General features: G+C 39.1%; 1 protein-coding gene across 6 annotated transcripts in view; it reads right to left on the reverse strand.

Moving 5' to 3' along the window:
• USP15 (ubiquitin specific peptidase 15) overlaps positions 1–19,784 on the reverse strand; it is a 137,193-nt gene that overhangs the window by 41,598 nt on the left and 75,811 nt on the right. For 3 of the 6 annotated variants that reach the window (XR_005588951.1, XM_039503418.1, XM_039503409.1), the window contains exons 7-8: positions 14,068–14,151; positions 8,545–8,689 (exon numbers count right to left, since the gene is read on the reverse strand). Coding sequence is in view for 4 of the 6 variants with exons in the window: in XM_039503418.1 (XP_039359352.1) it covers positions 8,545–8,689; positions 14,068–14,151 (229 nt within the window). In the remaining 2 variants the exon portion in view is untranslated. Of the gene's footprint in view, positions 1–614; positions 1,652–2,178; positions 2,459–8,544; positions 8,690–14,067; positions 14,152–19,784 lie in introns of those variants that run through there. The other 3 variants (XM_039503432.1, XM_039503426.1, XM_039503440.1) reach the window with 2 other exon arrangements.

Below are 19,784 nucleotides of genomic sequence, written 5' to 3' on the forward strand. Positions count from 1 at the left end.
TCTAGTCCAGTACCCTGCTGCAGGCAACCTTGTCATATAATCCCATTCATAAATGTATCCAGTTCCATCTTAAAACTACTTTGGTTGTTTGCCCCCAACTACTCGTTTTTTGGAGGCTTTTCTAGAACCTCACTCCTCTGATGGTTAGAAACCTTATTTCCAGCCTAAATTTACTCATGGCCAGTTCATAACCATTTGTTCTTGTGCCAACATTTAGCTTAAATAGCTTTTCCCGATCCCTGGTGTTTACGTCTCTGATGTACAGAATAATTATCAGGGATCCTAGTTTTCAGTCATTAAAAACCCCCAAATTCTCCAATAACCGCCCTCCAGAAATCCGCATTTTTCCACAATTAAAACGAAACACTGAACTTTACTTTCCCTAGCCACGATATATATAGGTATCAGTTGAACACAAGTTTTATTGCTATATTTAAAATCTTTAAGAAAGTAACTTCGAAGCCTAACAGTGCCAATCATTATAATGAAATAAAATATAATTGCAATGTATATTTCTTACATATACCAAATACTTCTGTATGCATTCTGTATTTTCAGATTTTTTTAATGCACAAAAATAAAGTGAAAACTGCTTTTATATTAACATTACTCACTTTATGAATTAGTCCTGGTTGTTAAAATAGAGTTGTAGCATTCCAGCCACATTTTCGTCTTTCAGACATTGGTGCTGAGCACAGAAAAGAACCCCAAGTTGGCTGAAACTTCGTTCCATGTCAGCTGAATATACAGTCAAGTTGGAGGAGAACCACTGCATGTTTTGCCAGGTTGGGAACGCGATCTTCAACAGCCACACATCAGAAAATGAGATCGTCAATGTTTCCAAACACGTCTTTGGCAATCCCTAAATACACTAGCCATTCCATGTTGCATTCTTCAGACAGCTTTAATTGTGGTTTCAGTTTCATAATCTGTAGAAGCAGCAACTATTTGTTTAGGAGCCAATGCATGAACAGCATGGAGAAAGTCAATTGCTGGTTGTTTATTTTTTAGGTTGTACTGTCTCAGTTTATCAGCAGCGCTTTGAGCAGCTGCAGATCCATTCACATTATCAGTTGATGATGTAAGATGCTCCAGCCATGAAATTAAGTCGGTTATTTTTTCGATCACAGCAATCGAGTTTCCTTTCAGGTCATTGAGAAGGTGCTGTATGTCCTCTTCAAAGAGAGTTGGTAAATAACGGGAATACAATTGATCTGATTTGGGAATGGCATTACCTCTCAACATGCTTGCTCAAAAAATCTTGGACAACAGGTAAATCAATTTTATGCAGAGGAACGCCTTTTACACACATTCGAACAAAATCTGAAAGTGACAGTTTCATGCTGTTCTCTGACAGTTGTAAAATGCTAGAATGATCCAGTCACAGTGAAGTTTCTTTACGGTCATCGATGGCCCTGCTGTTTCAGCCTCTTGCTTTAGTTTATTTTCATTTAGCTTATGTTTAGTGCTTTCCACGTGTTCTAAAATTGTCTGCATTCAAACGATCTACAGCCTTGTTGCATCCAGTACAGAACAGCACATTGCTATAAACGTGAAATTTGTCCTTGCCAAACTCAGTGACATGGTCTTTAGGGGTGATTTTTAAAGTTGTCAGCATCTTTTCAGAACTTTAATTATTCACGTCTGGAGGCTGAAGTGAAATTTGAGATGCATTAAAACACAAACCCCTAAACGCCGTTGAGTAACCTCTATTCGCCAAAGCAGTTTATTGGTGTATGTTTAGCTATGTAAATTTAACATGATCAAAAATCAACCACAAGAGGGGGAGGCTGTGCAAATTGAATAAGTGACACTGGTACTTTCAGTAAAATTTAGTTAATATAGGTTTTTATTTTTTCACAAATTGTTAAATCTAAAGATTCTCTGTAAAAATGCAAATTCTGTGTTTTTGTGTGGCAAAAAGGATTTCTAGGATGCCTGGTAGTAATATCACCCTCTTAGCTTAAACCAAACTCTTTTAGTCTTCTCTCATATAGGCTTTCCAGTTCTTCTGGTCATCCTAGTAGCCCTTCTCTGCACCTGTTCCAGTCTGAATTCATTTTTCTTGAACATGGTGATCAGAATTGCACACACTATTCTAAATGAGGTCTTACCAATGCCCTGTACCCTACCTCTACTGGAAATATCTAATCTGACACATCCTAGTATTGCATTTACCTTTTCCACAGCCATTTCACATTGGTGACTCAGTCTTCCTACGGTTCATGTCTTTCTCCTCTACCGCTTTCAAATAATGAGCCTCAGTTTATAGCTGAAATTCTTGTTATTAGGCTCTTAAGTACTGTTAAATTTCATCCAATTTATTTGTCTCCATGCCTCAAGGTCATCCAATTCTTCCTGTATAATATTCCAATCCTCCTCTGTATTGACGATGCTTCCCAGCTTTGCATCATTGGCACCCTTCATTGGCACACTACTACTTTCTGTGCCAAGGTTACTAATGAAAATATTAAACAAGATCTGTTCCAAGACTGATACTTGAGGAACTCCACTAGTAACCCCCCACCAGCCAGAGAATTCTCCTTACAGGAAAACCCATGTCTCCCTGTTAGCCACTTCCTTAACCACCTTACAGTTTCGATCCTAAACCCCATATTCTCTAGTTTAACTAATAATTTCCCACGTTTTACCATATCAAGTGCTATACTGAAGTCCAGACAGATTAGATCTACTGCATTTCCCCTTAAATATACTTCTTATTCTTGCTCTTCTTCAGTCATATGGTACCACATCCAATTTGAAATATTTATTAAAAATACTCACTACTGAACTTGCAATTTCATGTGCCATTTGTGTCAGTATTTTAGGCTGGATATTATCCAGCCCCGTTTTAAGTGCATTAAGCTCTTTGAGTTTTGCTTCCACCTTGAATGTGGTAATTTCCATTTCTATGCACTCATTTCCATTAGGTAACCTGCCTTTGCCCCCATGTTCTACGTTGTCATCCCTATTGAAAACTGATGTAAAGTATTCATTTAGTTTTTGGGACGTAACCTAGATCATCATTAGTATTGTGGTAGATTTTGCGTATTTTGGCTTATCAATTGGTTGTGGTCAATGATGAAGAACAGTCAAACCAAACCAAATTAGTACCAAATCCAAATAAAGTCTTTTACTTACTTCTTTGTAGACAAATAAGTGGGGATAATATTTCCTCTTTGGCTCCCTAAGAGAAAAATCCAGTCCCAATACATAATGCTATGCAGAGTATCCACAAAATCCAACTCCTTAAAGCAAGATTTCTCACAGATGTGATATGAACTAGACACATCATGCACAATAGATCCCTCCCAATTTGCCTGGTAAGAAGCATTGCCTACGAGAAAGACTATGTATTCTCAGGGAACACTCACTCTCAGATTAAATCACAAAAATTCTAAACAAGAGTCACACTAGAATTCTGTTCTAAATCAGTGGGGAAACCTTCAATGCACTTTCCAATCTCTTTGATTAAACATATGAACAGAACTTTTAGGGGAAGGCTTTATCTAGAGTTTCTCGGCTACTGATCCAGTTAAGCAGTAGTAGCTAAATGAACTGATAATCAAAAGAAATAAATAAGATCTCCCTTTTCTCTCCATCTGTTTGCAATTGTAGGGTTGTCTGGGAGTTTTTTAAAACATCCTCCCCAAACATGTGAAATTCAAAATCTGCTACCTGTTGTCTTCTATTGAGTAGTCTCACCACAAGTCACTAGGGTGTTCATACAGCTCTGAGAAGAAGAAGAACGTTCTCAATCTTTCCTTCAGGGTTACTGCTCTGAACAGAGATCTGTCAGTGTGGCCATTAACTGAAGGCCTGGAGCAACTCTAAAGCATAGAAGGGTAGCAGTACCACAATCCCCCTACAATAACTTCGTGACCCCCCCAGGACACCTTTTTTTGGTCAAGACCTGTACAATTACAATACTATGAAATTTCAGATTTAAATACCTGAAATCATGAAATTTATGATTTTTAATATGCCATGCACATGAAATTGACCAAAATGGACTGTGAATTTGGTAGGTATAACTTCCTCTGCTTTAAACAATTCCATTGGAGAAATGGACTAAGTAATCTTTATGCCAATCTTTCTTTAGTGTGGTCTTACTACTGATCTGTAAGACTGACACGATTTAAAAAAAAAAGGATTTTGCACTGCATGACACTGCACTATTGGCATTAACAGGCTAAAATTGTTGCAGCCTTCATTGAGAGATGGAAGATTGAAGTAGCAGAGTATTTCAAGAGTAACTTCACTTATTTGCATTTTTGTTTACTTCACATTAAGCAGGACTCTTGGGAACGCATAAAAATAAATTATTTATGAAATTCAATTTCTGCCCATTAAGTTTCAAGTCTGAAGAAACTCTCTCCGAAAGTGTTCTATGCATCCTGACCTTTTACTGTACATCAATTGTTATTTGTTAGAGTTGCCTTTTGTGAACTCAATAGCCCATGTTTTCTTATTGATATATTTCTAATTGAAATTAGTGTGCTGTTTACTACAGCCATGTTTTCTGGGATCCTGCTAGTATTTGATACATTTCAATTAAACAGGTCTATCATTAATTCTTTCAATGCTCTGGCATTATCAATAAACAAAGAATTTAAAAAATCAAGTTAATCACTAATAAATACTGCATTTAAGACTTGCTACTGCTCTCTTGGGTCTCCATCTTCTTGAGGAATGTTTAAAGAGTTTGTGACTGTAGCTGAAACTAACCTGTTTGAAAATTCTAGTTACCAACTCACACTATATTCAATACTTCCACGGGGCTGCATATGCTTTGGCAAGTAGCTCATTTACATCCATAAGCAACCATATGATTTTTAGGACTGAGGGTCTAAAGATTCAGTTTGCAAAGAAGAGGGAAAGAAAGTCCAAAATATAATCATCAACTATTTAGCTTTCATTTTTTATATAGTCTACAGTAAAGTGCTTTTAGATCTACAGATAAAAAGAGCTATACGTATAAAGGAATATTTATATTGCATATTATATTATTCTCATTTTTTATTCTTAGTCTTTTTGCCTAAGATTGTGTATATGCCTTAAGTTACTGTATAGGAATGCTTTTATAAATATAAAAGATACAAACAAAATAAGTTTAAAAAGGAAACCATTTTAACTACTTATTTTCTTTTAATCTTTTATTTTTATATAAACATTCCTATCCAATAACTTTAGGCATTGCACAATAGCAAGAGACAGACTAAACCTTTCATACTGACTATCTCCCAATCAACACACTCATTCCTTACTTCCTAAAACAAACTAAATAGCTTTGTATCTTTCCTGAAAAATCAATCTGTCTATCTTTTACTGGACCAACTTTGCTGGTGGAAGGGCAGAGCTTTCAAGCTACACAACGCTTTTCTTCAGATCTGTCCTCATCAGATTATGATTCTTCTTTTACAAGAGCGGGTTTTTTAAAAGGGGGAGGAAAGTAGGAAGATATTATATCTAAAAAGTTTTAAGAGAAAAACAAAAAAGTAGGAGCAAAACCTATCCCTGGATTTTAAGTTTTCATTAGAAGTGATCAACAAAATAAATTTTCATATAGACTATTCTAGAATAATTTCATGGACAGATACTAGTACTTAAGTAGTTAAAATGGTAGATACTGTTAAAGTAGGTAACAGGTGTTGAAGTGTAGGCACGTCTACACTACAAACTTAAAATTTCCTAGGTTAGGTTGACTTACAGCCACTGCTGTAATTAGTCTCTGAACACGACAAGAATGACAGCCAACAGACAATGTAAGCTGGTGTAAGTAACCCCCAGTGTCTACATGGACACTGTATTGCCTTAACTACACCAACATAAACCCTTCTCGTGGAAATGGAATTATGTCGTCGGTGTATTAGGGCACTTACATCGGCAGAAGCAAGGCTGTAGTGTAGACACTGACATAATTAGGTCGACGTAAATTGCCTTACATGGACCTAACTCCGGAGGGTAGACCAAGTCAATGTCTTAGCAGGGTTACAGTTTTATTAATATTTGGGCTTATTTCTACCACAAATCACAAAAAAATACTAGTCTTGCTAAATTTTTATTACTTCTCACAGCTATAAGTAGATCAGCTCCCATTCCTTTGGCAGCTAATATAGTCTCAAAAGTTCCTGACATATTAACCTATTCACTCAGAAAGAACAGGATAATTATATAGATGGGAATAAAAGGTTAAAATAATCCAATAGATGTCAGTTCATTATCTGACTCTCAAGCCTTTATTCCCATGTTCAATCTTGTTCAGAAGAACAAAAAATTCCTAAGTTATTCCAGCTAAGTTGAAAGGCATCAATATCCTCAAGAGAAATTCACCAGAAGCTTTAATTGCATGAGTACTGACTCTAAAGCTAACCTTTCCCAGTGAAAGGGTTCAAATCATGCCAACACTGTAACAAGAGGCCAAAATAAATGCCTCTGAGGCAACATAAAAGTGTTGTCTTCAATAAGAGGTCACCTAGGGGTAGTGCACTGTACAGCCAGAAGGGAGATCGGGGTTATATTTCCTGTTAACTGATCTCTGGCCCAGCAGAGGGTGGAAGCACCATGAAAGCAACATGCTCACCTCCTGGGAGTGGAGGGGTGTGGCTCACAATGCTCAATCATTTTTCACATCTGATTATAATGAGGCATTGACAGGCTACGCAGAGTTCCATCTAGTTCTCCTCAGGAAGGATGGCTGCGAAGTAGGACTGAGGGAAAATCCTTGCGCTTCTTGCACAGGAACAAAGGAGTCCTCCACCCATCCCCCAAGAAAAGAAATAAACAAGTACTCAATAAGATCAAAGATACAGCTATCTTCTGATTAACACATACAATAGTATCTTGTAAGTCAGTGGAAGTAAACATATATCTTGTTTTACAAATTGATTCATTAAACAACTAAGTTACCTGAAATACAAATTTTAATACCTAGACCTACCAGATCAAAAATAGTCAGTCCCAGATGCTCACATTAGATGTCTCATGAAATATGATAGGAAATGTCTGAAAAGGAAGACTACTCTAATTCAATAACCACTTTCCAGTCATCCAGACGAAACAAAAATTCAGATTATACTGATTGGAAGCGCTGGAAGTGTAATAAGGTGTTTGGGGTTTGTTTGTTTTTTTGGCATGTATGGCAAAATTTCAGCTAGCTCCTAGTTTACTTAATTCTATCTAAGATTATTTTATGTTGATGTCATTGTTCTCTCCCCTCCTCTCCAAAATTTCAGGTGCAAGTGAAGTAAAAGTAATCCAAGTGGAGTGCTAATAGTGCAAGGAAATATCTAGGAAGGTACATATTTGGTGGGAGTAGAGAAAGAAGAATCACCTCATCTGGGCATTTCTAAGTTTGTATAGGAACCGCACGCGCACACAGGCACAAGCCCCCCAGCAGCTCTTCCCTTTCATTTTAAAAAATTTCATAACTAGCTACCAAGTTTATTCTATTTATGAGAAGAGTAGCATAGTGGAGTCTGAGCAGAGAACTGAAGGTCAAATCACAAATCTGGAAATAATTCTCTGTGGCTTTGGGCAAGTCATTTAAACTGTCTCAGTTTTCTCATCTATAAGATTCAGATAACACAGCACCTGTTTAGCTCACAGTACTGTTGTCAGGATTATATGTAATCTATTTCAGAAATGCAGAGAAATGCAGGTTCTTTCTCCCCAGTAGGGCTGCTAGCCAAGAGGCCATTTGCAGATGTCTGGGAACCGGGTGGGGTTGGGGGAGAGGCAGCCAAGCAAATGGCTGGCACCTCCTCGTGGCGGATGTTCAGTGCAGGTACTCCATAGGGAGGACAGCCAGTGACCAGATAAATGGCCAGGTAAAGGACATAAAAGGAGGTCCTGGATAAAGGAACGGAACAGAGGAGGGGGGTTCAGGGACTCCTATGATCAGTATGTCAGGGAGCCAACCCCTTCTGTTCTCATAGCCCTCCTTAACCTTCTTACGAGGCTGATGGATGGTAAGGTCCAAGCCATGGGTCAGCTGGGGGACCTGGATGGAAACAAAAGGGGGCTGGTGAAAGCCCTGGAAAACTGAGTTGAATAAGCATGGATTAAACAAAGGGGGTCTGGTGAAAGCCCCAGAGAATTGATTTAAATAAGCATGGATTTGCCTGCACTGTACACTTTATCTGCCGGGTAGTCCCAGACATCTATATAATAAAGTTGCGGCCTGATTAAACCCATAACAAGTCTCTTGTCCTTCTTGCGGTATACCCAGACCATTAGAATTTGTTTCCTTCTGCACCTCGTGCTTTTCACGAAGTGCCAAGCAACAGAGTGCAGAATCCTATTCAAGAGATCCCTTGGGTTACTTAGGATCCTACTCAGGTTTCCCTTTGCAACTGGCTCCATGTGTAAAGCACAACATTAAGGGAAACAGTAGATACAAAAACTAAATTTCCCCACATAATAATCTGTGCTATTTTCTCAAATTGTATAGTGTTCTGCCAGTAACCAAGTGTCTCAATGCAAAATACAAAAATACTAATTTCCAAGTAATAAGTTAGGCTCGCTTTACTCTGAAGCACCTACCTGAATTGCTGAGTTCATGAAACACGTATTTCCCAAGTTACTTAGGCCACAGAGGCCAGGCTGCTCATTGTGTCTTCCTGGCTCTGAATAATCATAGTTCTTATAAGCAGTGTATGATGGGAGGCAATAGTTTGAATTTTTCACACTGTAAGAAAACAAAACATTTTTCACAATGTAGCCACATGACCTATAATGCTTTAGTACAACCAGTATATTTGGTAATTATCAAATAAGTTATCTAAAATTAAAAGTAACTATTGTTAACTAGATATCTTCTTAGAAGCATTTAACTTTGGAACTTATCAATCTTAAATCTCAGTCAAAAAGAAAAGGAAGATCTCTTTCCCTGCAAGCAACCAAACATTTTCATGCACTGAAACAACCAAAACAGACTACTATTGTATCTCTCTACCCTTGATTTATAGGAGCAGCTTCACAGCTCACTCCATTCTTCATTGCTCCATCAAATTTAAAACACTCAGACTTTAGGCACCACCAGCAGCAATAAATCATCTCATGTATATCCTTTCTGCATTCTGCTACTGTAAGAGAGTGAGGACAGGAGAAACTGGAATGAAGAGTTGTGCTTTGGTTACAGGTGAGAGCTGAGATTTCCAAGGCCACCGTGACATCACTGGCTTGATACATGAGAAATTCTATTTATAGTTTCACTGCTAGGACAGCACAATCCAGCATTCAAATGTGGGAAAAAGCCTGGAGTAATAAGGAATGCACAAAATGCCTTCTAGCAAGTACATTCCAACTTCATAAAGCTCCATCATGTACCTATCTAGTGAGACTGGAGGAGACTATATTATAACTAAAATGTTAGCTAAGTTAAGGGTAATTTATTACCATATGACAGAATACAAATACTAAATATAACCCCCCCCCAGTAAAATAAACATATTTTAAAAAACTGGAAGGGTAAAAGAGCCCAGTAAAACAGCAAGTTTTATCTTACACATAGAATTAAAAAAAAAAATCAAGTAAAAGATTAAAATTCCTTAAACTGTTTTTAGTTACTAATCATATGAAATATTTATGATAGCAGCTTTGGATAAGATTCAAGAGCATTTCTACAAACCTCAATTATTTCACATTAGACTAAACCTGAGCAAGATTTTGAAGGTCATTTGCTAAGAAAAACATGACAAGGAAAGAACATGCAGTGCAATGAATTAATCCTCATAATCATAAAAATACAAGTGGGTGATGGTGGTTTATGATGTACCCTGGACACTTTTTAATTTAAAAAATATCCCTTAAGACTTGTATTCAGTATACACAATTTAAATGATTACAAGATGAACTCCCACTTTCAGTCCTCCTCCGTACATGTATCTATTTTAATTCAGCAGTTTTTCTGAGTTAATCTGAAAGTATTTCACTACTGATGAAGAAAACCAATTTTAAAAAACAATTTGCTCTCTTGAACATTACAAAGAAAAAATTAGAGAACCTCTCCTCCCTCAAAGATACACATGCAGGAATCAAGTATACCTCATATTTCTAAAAAAAGCTCTTCATTCCCTTAGACATAGACACTAAGGGAAAGCACCTTGCATCAACCTGAGACATAATGCATACACAGGGGTCATAATATTAACAGTATAAGTAGCATTAAAATAGCCAAAAATCTTCTAGATGTAAATATCAGTCTTTATACAGACTAAACCATATGCAATATTTTCTCTGGATTACATTATTTTGTAACTAATTTGTTATATTAAGATACAATTAATCAAATGAAGATAAATTTATACTGATTTTTTGTTTTAACATGAGAGTCATGCAAGGTGATAACATAGCCTTTTGTATTTTGTGGTACATACTACTGAAAATTATATGGTAAATATAATATTCCTGTGGCAGTGTAAAATAAAATGAAAGTATTCCAAAAAATGAAATACACACAAATTCAGGTAAGCTGGCAATGCTGAGCTGTTGTGAGGAAAATTTGTCCTAATTTATTTCTCCAAAAGGGAATCTATTTCTGGTCTCAATTCTGGCCCACAAAAGAGAGGTATGTTCTAGTGGTTTGGAGACCTTTCCCCCCCGAGGAAGGGGCAGCTCCAGGCCCCAGCACGCCAAGCGCGTGCTTGAGGCGGCAAGCCGCGGGGGCGCTCTGCAGGCGCCGCGAGGGCGGCAGGCAGGCTGCCCTTGGCAGCTTGCCTGCGGAGAGTCCGCTGGTCCCGCGGCTTCGGTGGACCTCTCGCAGACGTGCCTGTGGCGGGTCCGCTGGTCCTGTGGCTTCGGTGGACCTCCCGCAGGTGTGCTTGGGGCGGCAAAATCCCTAGAGTCGCCCCTGCCCCCAGGTCAATTCTGCTCAGTGATCCCCATTTCCCCATGGGGAGAGCGCTCCTGTAATTAGTGCAATGCCTGTGCTGCCTGATTTAATAAACAGTCTGGCAACAAGTGTGGTAAAGTCTTTTACAACCATTATTGCAGCCAATAAACTTCAGAAGACACTGGGAACCTGGTTAGAGTAAATCCCTTTACTTCTTGAGATGAATGCTGTGTACACTTGGGAACCATGAAGTTTCTTGTGATATGTACTTTGCCATATGAAGTTTCAACAGAATATAAAAATATAACTTCCATATTGGGTTTCCAGGAGAGGTTAGCAGAGACTCTGTGGGCTCACTAGTAGAGGGTTAACAATGGAGTGCCATCAAAAGCCACTAACCTGAATGATTTCCCATTCAAATGGAAGTACCATAGACTAATGCAAGGGCTGTAGCCCAGGGGTACCAGTTTTCCCAATCTGGACTTCAGATGCGCAGTAACTAAGCAACAAATCACCTGAGAATGGACATGAAATTGCTGAGGGAGTAATCTCAGTGAGGAGTCTGGATCTTCATAAATGGACAAGTTCTGCCCTTAGAAGGTGCTCTCTCACTGACCGGAACAAAAAGGCAAGACTGGGCAGTAGAGATGGAGGAGAGGAGGGTTCTGGGGCCTTGAAAGGACTGACGAACATCCACAGAGAACTCTCAAAAAGGTAAGGACACTGGAGACAGGGTTTTATTATTTTTATTATTTTTTCATAGATCTCTATTTCTTGTGCTGTGTCTATGAGTAAAGTGTGACTGATTTATGAATTCCTTTGCAAAGTCTCTGTCCTCCTTATTTTACCTGTCACAGTTTCCAGTGGATGAAATAGTAATCTAGAGCACCCACAGCTTTAATGGAACACTGGGGAACATGCAATTGCTATTGGGGAGGATCAGCACTAGTTTTGGGGCCTAAGCAGTTACATTGAAGAGTCCCATAGCTAAGGGTGTGTGTGTGCTTAAGAGTGTATCTAGAAGCTCTGAGCTTGAAACAGTGACTGGAATCCGGGATTGAACTGTTGGGCCTATTACAGCAGCATGGAAAGCATCCACAAGGGGGGGATCAGCCAGAATTGTAAGGACATCTCTCCTTTTTCAGGTTTTAGTATCAAAATAGTAAAAGACTGGAGTATACTCTAATTAAGCCTAGAGCAGGATTAACAGCAAAGTCAACTCCACATTTCCATTTAGCCTTGCAACAATCATCTTCCCAATACTATTCTTATGTCTCTCAAATTTAACCTGAACAAGTTTCTATGGGTAAAACACTTCAGTTTCTACACTCATTGTCTCTTTGATACGTCTGCTGAGATTTTGAACAAAAAGTGCCAGCACCCTGTAGATGCCTGACAAGTAGGAAGTGATCGTCGTCAACAATCCCTCGAGGTCAAGGATGATCTCTTTTACAGGTTTTATTTTTCATGGGTGACTGAAGAGTCCGATTCTTGAGCCACAGGCTTATTGGCAGACATTGCAGGTGGTGCTGGAAGACTGGGTTGGGCCGAAATTGCTCCTTGACTGTTGTCTTTCCTTTCTTTTCTGTTGTTTTTCTGCGACCAGGGCAAGGCAATTTTCCTCAAAAGTGGATGTTCCCTTTCTGACAAGTCTTTACCAGTTATCCCTATCCTGGGCTGCTGTCTCCCAGTGAGTGCTGTCGATGCCACTTCTCATGACGTTTATCTTGAGGGTATCTTTAAAGCGTTTCTTTTGGCCTCCTCGTTTCCTTTCTCCTTTGGCGAGCTGAGCATACAGCAGTTGTTTTGATAAGCATATATCAGGCATGCGCACACAGTGCCCGCTCCACCTCAGCTGGTGCTGGATAATCAGTGCCTCAACACTGAAGATGTTGGCCTCTGTGAGAACACTGACATTAGTGCAATGATCCTCCCACTTTATGTTGAGGATTTTCCGTAGAAAGCGCTGGTGCTGACAGTCCAGGTTTTTCAGGTGTTTTCTGTAGGTCACCCAAGTTTCACAGCCTTGGAGAGTTGGGATTACCACCACTTTGTAAACTAACAGTTTACTACATGTTTTGATGTTGTGATTGTTGAACACCCATTGAGACAGTCTGCCAAAGGTAAAGCTGGCACAGCAAATTCTGTGCTGAATATCGACATCTATGTCTGCCCTCTGTGAGAGATGGCTGACAAGATGAGCAAAGTATTCTACATTTTCCAGTTCTTCTTTGTCGATACAGATCTTTCTTGCTGGGTCTGATGACTGACTGGGGACTGTCTGGTGGAGAAGTTTTGTTTTGCTGATGTTCAGAGTTAGCCTTAGGCTTTTATAAGCTTCAGAGAAGCAATTAAAGTCTGTTTGAAGATCCTCCTTTGAGTGTGCAACTACAGCACAATCATCTTACCGCAATCTCACCTGACCGCCCTGGGTGACCCTACCAGGAGTACAGGACTCCAGACAGCATCGCTCTTAGGATCTTAAGTATATGCAAGCTTCTCCACCACATCAAGGTGGCAGCCCAAGGAGAAGAGGAAGTGATAGGAGACAATTTTAAAGAAATACATTTTAAAGAAAGATTAAAAGTCTGTGTTTTCACTCAGCATCTATTGTTACAATATCCAAACACAACAATCCTTTTCACACAATGATCTCAGACTTCTAACACCAAGGCACAACAGTAGGTAGAGAGACTATCAATGTTAACTCAAGGACTATAAGTCAGTCTCACCTGACCATTATGTCTTCATATTGCAGTGGTCTCAAACCTGTGTGTGATGTTGTCCACTATTATACAATCCACAGGGATTTTTTTTTGGGGGGGGGGGGGGGAAGGGGGAGACTGCCTCCCTTCACTTTAAAAGTCCTTTAATTTATTAGTTTCTCTCAAATACATCAGTACATTTTTAAAAATGTATTTAACATGATAAACTCTAAAGGAAGTCTTAAGACGCTTTCTTATGGCGTTCAATGTTCTTTTTCGTCTCATATCTGTTGAACAGTATTATATATGAGTCACCCAAGCATCTTTAACAGAGTTTCACTTCTTGATATCATGTTTATACAGCACTCGCATTAAGAAGTACTGACCAATAATAGAGAAATTACAACCAGAGCACTGTCAAAACAAAACTAATTCCCTAACTTAAAAAGTAAAAAAACAAGGTCATTTTCCAAATCATATTTGGGAGATTTCAATTAAATAAAAAAATTCTTAAGATATGTTGCTTACTTTCTGTTGTTGATGTTGTTATAATTATTTGATAGAGATGGAGAGATCTTTGGTAAAGTTGAAAAATTGGATGCACCTGGGGACCTTTAAAAATATGAAAATGTTAAATTAGATAAAAATGCTGAGATATTAAAATTAATCATGAAAAAGAAAAAGCTAACAGATGAACAATGTATGTAAATAAGTATGAAAAAATAAAGTTCGTATGAGCAGAGCGCTAATTATTCAGGATAATGGTTTCCAGGTTCAAAATGCACTTCTTAAAATTAAAATGGATTATTTCATAACATTTCATGTCAAACTTTCATATCACACCGGATATCACAAAAATTACTAAAATAAGCCAAAAATGGCCTATAGAAAAAAAAAAGGCCAAAAAGTTAATCAGCCTATACGAAGGCAACAAAATAAAGCAGATGCATTTTTCTTCTAAAAATTGGAACATAAAACCTTTTATAGGCTGTATTAATTTCTAAATTTTAAAATGGCTTTTGAGATGAGATATGAAAGTGTCATTTGTAACTAAAATAAGAATACATGTTTTAAAAAGATAAGTATTCCCAAATTAGTGTAAATTCAGCCATTTAAAAGCAACGTTGTACCACTTGTTAAGAGGTTCTCTTTTAACTGACTGATGGACATTAATAGAAATTGTTGGAGACACAAAACATCAGAAAATATTTCATGTTTACTCAACGCCAAGTCAAATCAGAGCATTATGTTCTTTGCACATTATCTAAACTAAACATACTTTAAAAAACTATAAAGTTGGAGTTGTTGAATGTTTTCAATAAAGGAGACCCCTTGAGTTGTAACAATTACATGTAATTAATATACTGCATAATCTTACTGTTTTTTCCTTGATTAAGCATATGGGCCCAACACAAAAACCACTGAAAACCATGGAAAAACCCTAACTGACTTAATTGGGCTTTGCCTCAACCCTGGCTCCCAGGTGACCTAAGACTGCTTAGTACTATGGCATGCAAAAGTTAGGCAGAAGTAGTAACAAATATTGTGTGTTCAGATGTTCTCTGCTTTCAAAAACAAAATGACTAACAGCAGACATAGATTCTGTTTCAAGAATTCTCCATGTGAGATTTGATACTACTAAAAAATATTTAATAAACAACTAGATCCTAATGCTTCTAAGCAATAAAAGCATAAGATATGACCATTGGGAAAAGAAAATTTTACTTTGTGAAAATACCTTTGGCCTTCTGATATTATTATGTACTCTTCCCAGGATATAATTTAAATCACCCCCTCTTCTTTGGACCATAAGAACAGCCATGCTGGGTCAGACCAATGGTCCATCCAGCCCAGTACTGTCTGACAGAAGCCAGTGACAGATGCTTCAGAACAAATGAACAGAACAGGTCAATTCTGAGTTGTCCAGTATCAGATTCCTGTAGTCAGATGTTAAGGGACATCTGGAGTCTGGGGTTATGTCCCTGACCATACTAGCTAATAGCCATTGATAGATAAGGTAATGGAGGATAGGTCCAATTATTTTTTGAACCCACTTAGAGACTTTTGGCCTTCACAACATCAAACAATGCACAGTCAACCTGTGGAACTTGTTGCCACAGGAAGTTCTTCCTTATGTTTGTTTTAAAACTGCTGTCTATTAATTCCATTGGGCAACCCCTGGTCATGTGTTATAACTCATAGAATATCAGGGTTGGAAGGGACCTCAGGAGGTCATCTAGTCCAACCACCTGCTCAAAGCAGGACCAATTCCCAACTAAATCATCCCAGCCAGGATTTTGTCAAGCCTGACCTTAAAAACCTCGAAGGAAGGAGATTCCACCACCTTCCTAGGTAACCCATTGCAGTGCTTCACCACCCACTTGCTGTTTGCTTTTTTGACTGCCCTTGCACACTGCATGGATGTCTTCAGAGAACTATCCACGATGACTCCAAGATCTTTTTCCTGATTAGTTGTAGCTAAATTAACCCCTATCATATTGTATGTATAGTTGGGGTTATTTTTTTCAATGTGCATTACTTTACATTTATCCACATTAAATTTCATTTGCGATTTTGTTGCCCAATCACTTAGTTTTCTGAGATCTTTTTGAAGTTCTTCATAGTCTGCTTCGGTCTTAACTATCTTGATCAGCTTAGTATCATCTGCAAACTTTGCCACCTCACTGTTTACCCCTTTCTCCAGATCATTTATGAATAAGTTGAATAGCATTGGTCCTAGGACTGACCCTTGGGGAATACCACTAGTTACCCCTCTCCATTCTGAAAATTTACCATTTATTCTTATCCTTTGTTCTCTGTCTTTTAACGAGTTCTCAATCCATGAAAGAATCTTCCCTCTTATCCCATGACAACTTAATTTACGTAAGAGCCTTTGGTGAGGGACCTTGTCAAAGGCTTTGTGGAAATCTCAGTACGCTATGTTGACCCCTTCAAAGAACTCTAATAGATTAGTAAGACATGATTTCCCTTTATAGAAACCATGTTGACTTGTGCTCAACAATTTATGTTTTTCTGTGTGTCTGACAATTTTATTCTTTACTATTGTTTCAACTAATTTGCCTGGTACTGACATTAGACTTACGGTCTGTAATTGCCGGAATCACTTCTAAAGCCCTTTTTAAATATTGGTATTACCTTACCCAAAGGATTCCCCCCACCAAGAGCCCCCAGGAGCCAGGGACACCTTCAAAAGGACCTCCCACTGGGAACTCAGTCCCTCGCTGTGGATAGAAAGTTTTCAAGGTGATTGGCTGTACCTGGGGAACACCAGGCAGTGCTTGGACCAGGATTCTGGCACCAGCTGAGGAGTGAGGAGCGTGGTCAGTAGTAGCAATCAGAGCCCCCAGCCCGGGGCCCCAGATAGCCCCTTGTATCCAGAGTTGCCAGCGAGGGACCCCCACAGATATTCGCTGGGACCTAGCCCCCAGAGTCCCTGGCCAGGAACCCGATACCCCTCAGAGCCCTGCCGGTCAGGGAATCTCCACCATACATTTACTATCAGCTTGGGAACCCCAAAGTGGCCAGAGAACCCCCAAAAGAACCCTTCACTGGAAGCTCAGTCCCTCGCTGCCTCCCTGGGATTCCCTCACTGCCTGCCTAGGACCCCAACCTGCCCTCCAGCAGGATCTTCCATGCTGTTTGCCTGGGACCTCCTCCTCCTCCCCCCAGCTGGACCACCTGATGCTTTACAGCAGGACCCCTCACTCTGCTTCCCTGGCATCCCCTGACCTAGAGCTGGGGATCCCCCTGACAGCTCTGTGCACTGGGCATGGCAACGATCCCAGGAGCCAGTAGGGGAAGCCCAGACAGAGAGCCCTTGGCACAGCACCATGCACCCTCTATCCCCCTCTCCTGCCTCCCAAGAGAAGCCCACCCCGGCTGTGCTGCAGCCACCAGATCCTCAGTGATACCCACCTCCAGGACCCATAGCCCCAGGGCTGGGCACATCAGAACCACCCCCCAAAATCTCAAACCTCCAGAACCCACCAACCTGACTCGGGTACCCCCTGCCCAGTCACCCAGAGGCCTCCTCCTACCACAATGTCCCTGCAGCTCCAGCTGCAATCTCCCCACACAGACACCTCTCCCAGCAACAGTGTTACCTCACAGTGTCTGATAAATGCATAGAAAGTTATCACCGCCCCTGGCTGGCCAGTCACACAGGCAGAGGGAGCCCTGGGGGATGCTTCTTTAACAGGAAAGAAAGGCATGGAGGGCCAAAGTAGGTAAGAAATGTCCATGCCCTGTCACAAGCAAATAATGGTCACCCTGCAGGAAACAACCCCTCACAGAGACCATTTGTCATGGGGTTTGGGATATTTCTGGACCCTTGCTGCACTCAGAGACAATTCCTCATCCTGTGCCAGCTGGAGAAAATAAAAGGGTCCAGCCAACTCTCCTGTTACCAGCTCGGAACCACTGATCCCCGAAATAGGGGGAGGCCTCTGGCTTTGATGGGTATTAAATATGTGACTGATCTCTTTCACGGGCAAACATTTTAACAGAGATAAAGGAGGGAACAAATGCATTATGTGAAGGGATAAATAACACTTATTCACTTTCTCCATACCATTCATGATTTTACTGACTTCTCTCATATCCCCCCTTAGTCACTTTTTTTATAATCTGAACAGTCTCCGTCTTTTTTATCTCTCCTCATATGGAAACTGTACCTTATCTCTAATCATTTTCATTGCCCTTCTCTTACCTTTTCCACTTCTAATATATCTTTTTTGAGATAAGGTGACCAGAACTGCATGTAGTAGTCAAGGTGGGGGCATACCATGCATTTATACAGCAGCATTATGATATTTTCAGTTTTATTATCTATCCCTTTCCTAATGGTTCCTAAGATTGTTAGCTTTTTTGACTGCTGCAGCACATTGAGCAGATATTTTCAGAGAACTATCCATGATAATGCCAAGATCTCTTTCTTGAGAGATAATAGCTAATTTAGACCCTATCATTTTGTATGTATAGTGGGATTGTTTTCCAATGTGCATTATTTTGCACTTATCAACACTGAATTTCATCTGCCATTTTGTTATCAGTCTCCCAGTGTAGTGAGATCCCTTTGTAATTACTCACAGCTGCTTTGGATTTAACTATCTTGAGTATTTTTGTATCCTCTGCAAATTTTGCCACTTCACCCCTTTTCCAGATAATTTATGAATATGTTAAACAGCACAGGTTTCACTACAGATCTTTGGGTGACCTCACTATTTACCTCTCTCCAGTGCATCAAAAGCAATAAATAAATACACAGACTACATGCACAGGAAAGTTATAAAATATTATGAAGTCAACTTCTCATTGACTATTTAAGCTCAAGTTAAATCAAAAGTGAAACTGTTTACACTCCAGTTTCTTGAGATTAAGTATTTTAAAGGGAACTTAAAGACAAAGTGAGCTGGAACAATTGATTGTTAATTTTCAATTAAATTTTCAAACAAAAATTTGTAATGTGTATGGCATTTGACCACATAAATACTATTTTGTTTTTAAGAAAGATAAGCAATCTGTTACAGCTAATATCTACCGAATAGTCAAAGTAATCCCACTCAGTTTTACTATTAATGGACTTTCCCCCCCAAAGATAAATAGAATAAGTAAATTTTGATTCTAAATAAGGTAGCAATCAGAAAGTTTTTATATTTAGATAGGAAATGTTGTCCATATTCTAAATATCTATATAAAAACATGCATTTGCTATGAAATAATGTGACAGCTTAATATGACACCTTAGTAAGTCAGTCTTACTGCTCTGGGACAGGCAGCTAGCTGAAACATTCTTAGAGCTGTTTACATTCTTGCTGACACTGATAAGCTTGAGTACTAAGAAAAACAGAAAGCAGTCATGGCACTTACAGCATTCAATACAAAGCAAACTACTTTTTCACAAACACTGTAAAACAATAAGTGGAGAATTATTTCATTTTCACTTTTCAAAATGATATCAAACTAACAATGGAAAGTACAAAAAGATCAATCATAAGATTGCAGACAAGAGTGTTCACAGGTCATTCTTATTTTTAATTTTCACTTTTTTAAATATAAGGTCCTGTAGGAATGGCAAAACAGGTATACTAACAAATACAGTAAGCATGTCAAACATTTGCTGTGACAAAATACGTTAGTTCAACTCCCCCATTTTAACTATAATATAGATTCCAAGACTAAAGGCATTTTCTACATAGAGCAGTAATTTAAAAATATGGCACACA

The sequence above is a fragment of the Mauremys reevesii genome, linkage group 1 (genome assembly GCF_016161935.1).
Source record: "Mauremys reevesii isolate NIE-2019 linkage group 1, ASM1616193v1, whole genome shotgun sequence".
NCBI classification, from domain to species: Eukaryota; Metazoa; Chordata; order Testudines; family Geoemydidae; genus Mauremys; species Mauremys reevesii.